Genomic DNA, 9458 nt, shown 5'->3' with positions numbered 1-9458 from the left:
CTCCTTGAGATTTTGATACATTTTATTGCTTTCCGGATACAATATATACTTAGATTTACTAGCTTCTTCGAGAATCTCTTCTCGTTAGTTACTTACAATTGGTACCCATATTGTACTCCCCATTATGAGAATATCATCGGTACCCTTAAGCGGTTTATCAATAGTATCATTTCTTTTGTCATCAACAACCCTATTTTCTTCTAGCGCTTGCTTTTGAGCATTCTTCATTCAGATGATCAATTAAATCAATATGAAATTCTAACCTTAAAACGTACACTCGTTTAGGACTCGACCGTGATCATATCTCTTCATTTGACAATCAGCCGGTTCGAGTGCAAACTCAAACGAAGTCAAAGCACCATCAAGTAGTCAACCTAATTTTCATCGGATCATCATCTCAAACCTAGGTTCTCAATAGGCCAAGTCCAAGGGGGGTGTTTGGCTCGGTTATCTGTCTCATCCTTACTCTTTTAACACAGACATACAGACAGATACATGTACATATATATAATAATAATAATAATAATACATCTCTATATCTCATCAACCCTATCGATCGATGGCGATGCAGCCGATAATGGCGGTGGTGTTAGATGGCATTGCCACCAACGACGTCGTTTCACCAATCATCCTCATCACCCTCTTCATCCTCCTCCTCATCATCTTCATCGTCTGCAAACCATGGCGTTTATTCTCTCCCAATTTCCGTTCTCAGACCATCAAAGCCACCACTTCTTCCTCCGATGTATATCCATCAATTGCATTTCTTATAATATTATTTCTTTCTAGGGTTTCGATGATATTTTTCTAGGGTTTGTTTTGATATTAATCGTGTCTGATTGGTCCCACATTTTTTAGATTTTATGAACCAAACCCACTTGGGGATTTTAGATTTGTGAATTGGGTTTCATCCGTTTTCGATAAGTTTTTAACTCTGCGCATCAAATCTTACATATGCTGATCCACCAAAGATGATTCATTTTGTCCACTGATTGGGCATCTGCATCAACAAGTTGTAATTGGGCTTAGTACTAGAGACTAATGCTATCGGTTTTCGATATGCATCAGTCTACTATCTAACTCTCAATCATACATGTGATGATCCACCAAATATACTTAAGACTTTAAATATCATGTTTAGGTTCAGGAAGACGAACAACAGCCTCTGGTTTCTCAAGATTTGGAGAGCAACATTACCGAGCGACCTAGTGAAGAAGCTCTGTGTCATCAGACCGATGTGCATCTCGGTTCACCTCATAACCATAGGGTTCCATCCACTCCATCCCCGTTGCCACATCATGGTATGTTTTATGCTTGTGACGAGTAAACTTAGTTGATCTTTATAACTCATATTTCATACACTTCTTGCAGTTGACAGCCATATGCTTGATATGTCTGACCATTCCGAGGGCGTTGTGATCGGTCAAACTCTGAAACGTCCAGGTGGCGAACAGAAATACGATGCAGCAGAGGGTTCAAGTTACAAGTTGAAAAAGAATGGTAGTTCGAGGTTGTTAGTTTCTAAATCTTCTGCAGATCAAAGTAATTTCTCCTTCTCTTGCAGGCGGAGTTAGTTTTTTTAAGCCAATTATTTTGTCTCTGTAAGACGTGTTATCATATATTTCTGTTAGAAGTGCAGGAAGCGTTCTTAATTTGGAGGTTATTTCTGGTCCTTCATGCGGCGCACGTTACTTTGTACAGTCAACAAATAAGTCTAAGCTCCCGTTGACCCTTGGAAGAGTTTCCCCTAGTAATGTATTAGTTGTAGATTCAGAAGTATCGGGAAAGCATGCCATGATTAACTGGAACCAGAAGGTAAGAGTCTATTGCAATGCCACTATATCTTAGTATTAATCCTTTTAGGGGTGTGAATTGGTTGGTTTGGGCTCAAACCAAAAATTGGCTTTTTGAAAACGGTTTTGGTTTTTTCTGTTTTCAGTTTTCACGGTGGGTTTGGTTTGGTTTGGTTTTTATGGTTTTACCATTTGGGCTCGAAATTTTTTAGCCCAAATAAAATGGCCTACAGTAATGAATTTGGGACTGAAACTCTGGGCTTAAAAATGATTGTTAACCGATGATTAATTAATCATTACACAATGTGTTCGGTTAGGTCTTGTATTTTTCAGTTTTACTATTTGGGCTTGAAAATTTTGGGCTGAAAACTGGCCATGAATTTGGAACTGAAGTTTTGGGCCTTTTTATTTAAATTAATGGTTAATTGATTATTCCACATTTGGATCTAAAATAAATGAGCTACACCATTTATTATTTTTTTATAAATTATTCAACATTTTTAAATCATATATATTCAATAACAAATGGCAAGTTATTTGGGTATTTACAGGCTTGAAACAGTTATAAAACTTGGTTCTGTCAAGTTTTTTGGTTTTCAGTACATGCAAACCGAACCAGATATTTTGTTTTTGGGGAAAAAAAACTCAAAATCAAACCATCTGTTTTGGTTATTACAGTTACGTGTCGGTTTTTTCTGTTTCATGCACACCCCTACTTCTTTTATCTAGTGTTGGGGTTGAATCACAAATTTTATGTCGCATATTCATTTCAGAAGTTGAAATGGGAGCTGGTTGACCTGGGCAGCTTGAATGGAACTCTTTTGAATTCCAGGGCTGTCCATCGTGTTCAAACCGGAACCAGACATTGGGGTGATCCGGTTGAGCTAAATAGTGGAGACGTGATCACTCTTGGCACAGCTTCAAAGATATCCGTGAGTCAACATGCCAAGTTGGATATCGTTTTAATCTTAACAATCTTTAGTTTTATTTTTAAAAATGATTACGTTTTGGATAACTTTGCAGGTTCAAATTAATAAGCTCCCGTTTGGAATTGGAGTACTGTCAGATCCAATGTGTGCGCGTAGAGGCGGGAAGAAACTACCAATGGAAGATGTGTTTTATTACCATTGGCCTTTATCCGGGGTTGATCAGGTTACCCTAGTTTTTTGATTCATTACTGCAAGTTTATGTTTAATTTTGGAAAGGCTAGTGATATACAATGTTTGTTTTGCAGTTTGGGCTGTTTGGCATATGTGATGGGCATGGTGGAGTCGCTGCTGCCTCATCTGCCAGCAAGTTTGTGTTCCTTTAGTTATTAATATATTGTTATAGTTTTAGCATTAGGTAGTTTATTGAAAATTTGATATGTCCACATTTTCATATTGGATTTATAGTTTTGTTTAAATTCTTTCTGCAGATTGATGCCTGAGATGGTTACTAGAATCTTATCAGACACACTTAGAAGAGAGAAGGTTTTTTCACATTGTGATGCTTCGGATGTTCTTAGAGAAGCATTCTCTCAAACAGAAGCGCATTTGGACCACTTATATGAGGTTTTCCCCTTTCTTTGGCTTGTTTATAAGTTTTAACTCTCTTCTTTGTCTTTAAATGTTAGGATAACATATTGATTATAAATTATTGTTATGTGTATAATACAAATGCGTTTAGAAATTGATGCTAAAAGTTATAATGTTCATGATCAAGCTAGTCAACAAGAGACTGATGACTTAGATTATTACATGATAAAAGGGTAAACGACAATGTCTTTGATGCTTATGAAAGATTTTGTTAGGACAGTGCTAAACAAACAGCAATGACACACCTCTCATACGGGCTTTATGGGAGGGGGGGGGGGGTCAAACAGCCCGTATGATAGGGTGAAAATGGTCATGTGGGTTGTATGAGGTCCAAATTATACGACTTGTATGGTGTGTCTGACCGACAAAGAAATGACAGATGTGAATGTGATCACTGACAATACGGCCTGTATGATTAATTTAGCTCTCATACGGCCTGTATGATGTGACAGGCTGATTTGGCATCATACGGCCCGTATGATGTGACAGTCAAGCTGACCCTTATGTTATTATGTTCTGTACTAATCGACTATTTTTAGGGTTGTACCGCAACGGTGCTTCTAATCTGGGCTGATGGTCAAGACAATTACTTTGCTCAATGTGCAAATGTTGGAGATTCAACCTGCATTGCAAAGTATGTTTTGTGCTCATACATTTTTGGTTTCAATTGAATTAAAAAGTTAATGTTGATGTCTTGTTAGTAGTCATGCTAACATTGATCTTTTATATTACTTTTGCAGTATTGAAGGGAAACCGGTTAAGATGTCGGAAGACCATCGTATATCCAGTGAAACTGAAAGACTGCGGATGGCAGCAGTTGGAGAGCCATTAAAGGATGGGGAAACACGACTATGTGGTAAATAAGGGTTTGTTGTTAAAGAGTGCCTGCCTTTAACTGCCTTTTCTTATGGTTATTTAATCAGCAGTTTTGGATAACGTGTGTTCAGGATTAAACCTTGCAAGAATGCTGGGGGACAAGTTTCTTAAGCAGCAGGATGGTCGATTCAGTTCTGAACCATACATTAGTCAGGTCGTGTACATGAATTCAGAAAGCCATGATTTTGCTATAATGGCCAGGTAAAGTTATTATTTTGCTCTTTATAGTGTCACCCCTAATGTAATGCTAGTTCCTTTCTTACTAATCTGAGTTTTATGATGCTTTTATCAATTGGTGTGTATTAGTATTCTATCATTATATAAGTTCTGTTTAAACGAGCAGACGTCTGAGTTTGAGCCGAGGTGAGTGAGCTTGTTGGCTCATTCAACTTAAGTAGGTCATCAAAGAAACCCGATCTTTATAGGTAAAAAGAGGGAAAATTTGACTCTGTAGTAACTAAGTGTTTGGAGTGTCCATTAAAGTCGCTCGATTTTTTTTTTTTGTTCCACTAAAGTCACTCAACTTCTATTAGGTATTCCAATATTGTCAAATTCTTTTAAAAATCAGTGACCTTAGTGGAAATTATATGAATTCTTGTTACTTTATAGTGATCATATTTTTACAGGTTGACTTTGAGATGAAAAATTATGAAACTTGGTTAGTATCATTTTCTGAAATACCTATAAATGGCATTAACTTTATGTACTTTTTCTTGATCCTAGCATCTTTCTAGGTTTTATTATTTATGAAATTTCGCCACTGTTCAAGAAATATTTAGTGAATTTTTTTTCTTCACTATTGTCTCCTACCTCAAGTTAATTTTAAAGAACAATCAATAAGCAGTAACTAGGATTCAAATATGTTCTGTTTAGGTCACTTAATTTTAAACTTTTGTAACATTTAAAAAATATATATTTAACATCCAGTCACTTTAGAAGAATGAAAAGAGTTTGAGCAACTGTATTGGAATACGTGGGAAACTTGGTTACTATTCGCATGTTTCTTATGTTATTATATCCATCCATATAGGTTTCTAAATTTAAATAAATAAATGACCTGGCTTGTCGGCTCGAGCTCAATTTCGGCTCATTGAGAATTTTCTGGCCAAGCTAGCTCGTTTAACTTTGAGCTGGAGCTGAAGTTGGACTCAGCTTAGCTCAATCATTAGCAGCCATACTTGTGAAGAATTCTTTCGTTTCTAAGGTCCCGTTTGGTTCGCGGAATTTTTTGTAAGGAAATGGAACTGGAATTGTATTTGGAATTAATTCCAACATATAATTGTATCGTGTTTGGTTTGAAAAGTTATTAATGGAAATGGAATATAAAAAAGTTAAATTTACTAAATTATCCCTTCAATTCCTCACATCTCTTCCTGGGTTTTCTTACGCACATGTCATCAATAACTTTTTATTTGTTTACACGGAGAAATTACTTTTTGGTTTGATAAATGGTGGGGTTTTGTTTCTATCAATAATGCGACGGAGAAATGGAAGAAACTTGAGTGATAGATCGTAGCTGGACTTTTTGGTAATTTTCTACTTAACAATTTTTCACCCTAGCGAAGGATAGTTGAATTCCAATTCCAACTTGAATTTTATTGAATTCCATGAACCCTGGTTTTAGGGTTAGGATTTATAGAAACTGAAACCAGTGCGTGTTGCTATACTTGTCTGATACTAAAAGGGTTTGAATTTTATGCAGTGATGGGTTTTGGGACGTGGTTAACTCTAAGAAGGCAATGCAAATTGTTCATCAGGTTACACATCCATCCAAATCAAATAATTACTTCATGTCAAGTCCACTTGTAACCTTGGTTTGCTTCTGCAGGAAAGACAGAGAAATGCTGCGAGTTCTGAACATGATTCAGCCGAAAGGATTGCCGAAGCGTTGTTGAGTGAGGCTAGATCACAGCGTACGAAGGACAATACGTCGATAATTTTCTTAGATTTTGACCTATACGATTCTTGCAACCGTGATGATGTATGTATAGAATAATAGAGTTGATGTCTAATTTATTATGTTTATTGTTATATGTAAACTATAGTTTTGTCACTTGTTGAAAGGTGCTTATGTTCATAAATAGGGAGAGATTGCACCTTGTGTCAATCAATTGTTTACTGGTTTGGCAAACCTCCACTTACTGCCCATTACACAATCACACACCATCACTGAGCTTAAACAAAAGAAAAAAAGACACAAAACATATAATTTCAACTAACAAAACGCGTGATTGGTTGGTTAAATTCAGAACCGAAAGTGAATTATTATGTTACGGGTTAAATTGACAAACCCAAACACGACTCAAGTATTATTTATATGTGCCAAAAACATAACCCTGCCAATTTTATATCACAATACAGGTAAAGGCTTTTATAAAATAATCAAAGAAAAGAAATGCATTTTCATGAAGATATGATAATTTCCCAAACAAGCATGTTCATTCATAAGCACAAAATGGAAACGAGTCACAGTAATCTGTATTTTGTCGTTATGATAGAGGCAAACTGTAATTCCTAAATTATCAGCATAATATAAGATACAAAGAGTAGCCTGGAAAAAATGCTGAACGTCACATGCCATGCGACCCTACTGTTGTACAAGTAAACTCGTCAACAGCATCGTTGGGGAGTTTTACACATTTAATTTGCTGCAAACATCTTCTCCCTAAATCTCCATCAAGATTGATCAAGTAGCACCCACGCAAATCAAGTGTCAGAACCATCCGGAATCATCTTCAGCCCTTCATTTGACCCCATGAGTTGAAGGTGCCTTAAGTCATGTAAATGTTACCCGATACCCATAGCTATCAACGATATCTTGCTCATCAGAATCCACCCCTTTCAATCCAGTATCTTTTATATCCATCCCGACATCTAAAATATGCTTGGTGTTTTATGCATGGGGCAATAAAGGCCAGCTTACAACATCTACATCCTTTACGTCTATTGCATTAACGCTGAGTTCCTCCAATAGTGGAAATTTCTTCAAAGATGCTGTCCAGTTACAACCCAAAATTCCCATCGTATCTATCAATACCATCATCTCATCGCGGATCAGTCAGTTACAATCCACGAAAGTTGATTTGAACATATGTGAATAACCAAAAGCATGATTCGCAAGTAAACACTTTGCAAAGGAAGACATCCAAACTCATCTACTCGTAAACAACTGTGGATGAACAACATTAGATATGTTGTACGCATAACAATTTCAACTCACAACAGTAAACTCAAACTGAATGTGCGACAAATTCGGAACTGAAATCAATGTGCTTATTTTACTTTGCATATACGATACACAAACAACAATGCTTGACAACATATTATATTTGAGGCATTGGAACAAATCATGTTGGGAATTCCTTAGTTGGTTGTGGCTAGAAGCATGGACCGGCTTGTTAGGAAGAATGGACCCGCTTGTTAGGAACAAATGTAACAGCCCAGCTACCGTCACATTATAATATTGTCCGCTTTGGCCGGGACGTACCACCATCACCTCATCTGAGCACGCTTAAATATGTAGTTGTCATTTCATCCACTACCATTAAGTGCCCAAAACGTGTTATGATGGAGAAGGTATCCACATCCTTATAAAGAAGGTTTTGTTCACCTCCACAGCCGATGTGGCATGTCACAATCCACCCCGCTTAGGAGTCCATCTTCCTCACGGGACCTGGCACTACCGGTCTGACCCTGGATCTGATACCATTTGTAACAACCCAGCTCGCACCATAATATCGTCCGCTTTGGCCAGGACGCACCACCATTGCCTCACGGATTTGCTTTTGGTTGTCCATGTGAAGACTTCCCATGGGGTCATCCATCCTGATACTACTTCCACCTGATCACGCTTAATCATGGAGTTATCCTCTCATCCAGTACCATTAAGCGACCAAAACGCGTTATTGATGGAGAAGATGTTGGCCTCCTTAAAAGAAGGTTTTGTTATGCTCCCCAACCGATGTGGGTTGTCACAACAAAGTGGTGCGCAGAAGCGAATCAACACATAATCGAAAAAAAATGACATAAACACGCAGTACAGAGAAAAAAAAAATGACACAAAAATTTTAATGTGGCTTGCCCCAGTGGGGACCTACATCCAATGGTTGCAACTAGGATTTCTCTTTATTAACTTAGAACTAAAGAATACAATACATGGCATAGGTATTTATAGATTACAATTAGGTTCAATATCTTAGGGACCAAGAAAACTAAAACGGCCTGTGATGTACATAGAATTATACATCTTTTTAGCATCAAATAATCTCTAAAAAATGCGACTTATATCAAATAATATAGCTCAGAAGGCTACTTATCACATTAAAATGAAATTTCAGGTAAACTCAAGCCTTAAACGAATAAACAAGCGAAAAGATCAAAAAAACGAAGAAAACCCCCATCCACGCCCCCGTGCCCTCCTAAACACCCCCCCCCCCCCCCCCCACACACACACACATGCTTCTGAACACAAGAAAAGACAAAAATATTCAAGAAAAGACAAATACTAGACACATAAGCACGGGGCCGTGCTTTAGCAACCATGGGGCCGTGGTCACCTTTCAGATAAAGAGAAAAGAAATATAACATGTCACCAAAAGCACGGGGTCGTGCCTCAGAGAGCACGCCCTCGTGGTGAGTTATCATGTACGTTCTGACATAGAATTTAATGCAACTGGACACCTGGACACGGGGGCGTGCCTCCAAAAGCACGGGGTCGTGCCTGCCTTTCCAGAATGCCTATAAATAGAGGATCATGTTGCATTGATCAAGCGTGCTTTAAGAAAATCTCTAAACGGGTTTCTCTTATAAAAACACCCACATTACACCCATAGTTATCTTGTGGAGAGTTTGAAGGCTAGGAGGTTACCATTGTTATCCATCACCATCATCATCATTAAGAAGGAAGATTCATCCACATTTGGTTAGATTGTTCTAGTTTAATCATATGTTTGTTATCATCATCTCTTTTAATGTTCATAACAATGCTCATTATGAGCTAAACTCCATTTACCATCTAAAATATATGAAGAAGCTTTGTTTTACTTGATGATTATGTGAAACGTGTGGTTTAGTTTGTTAAAGTACATGGTTATTTTGCAATTATTCTTTGATGAAGAAGTGTTTTATCACTTAAACTCAATACATCAAGGTTGATGACTAAAAATCATTCATGATCACTCATGTTCTTGGAGACTAGAAATGGTAAAAAGAA

The 9458-nt window shown here is 37.4% G+C and overlaps 1 protein-coding gene across 1 annotated transcript; it reads left to right on the top strand.

The window, feature by feature from the left end:
• Window positions 1–549: 549 nt before the first annotated feature.
• Window positions 550–6357, top strand: LOC143602494 (protein phosphatase 2C 70-like). Its single transcript, XM_077079575.1, has 13 exons — window positions 550–745; window positions 1142–1301; window positions 1372–1542; window positions 1640–1815; window positions 2567–2725; window positions 2817–2945; window positions 3028–3089; window positions 3211–3346; window positions 3910–4004; window positions 4111–4226; window positions 4318–4447; window positions 5949–6003; window positions 6075–6357. The coding sequence occupies exons 1-13, from the start codon at window positions 560–562 to the stop codon at window positions 6240–6242; spliced, it is 1743 nt and encodes a 580-aa protein (XP_076935690.1). The 5' UTR covers window positions 550–559; the 3' UTR covers window positions 6243–6357.
• The last annotated feature ends 3101 nt before the right edge of the window (window positions 6358–9458 follow it).

Source organism: Bidens hawaiensis, unplaced genomic scaffold, assembly GCF_021521415.1.
Source record: "Bidens hawaiensis isolate Kalapana, Puna unplaced genomic scaffold, B.hawaiensis_p1.1 tig00059030_1, whole genome shotgun sequence".
Lineage (NCBI taxonomy): Eukaryota > Viridiplantae > Streptophyta > Magnoliopsida > Asterales > Asteraceae > Bidens > Bidens hawaiensis.
Note: the sequence above shows the minus strand (reverse complement) of the source record. Positions and strands in the feature narration are given on the sequence as shown.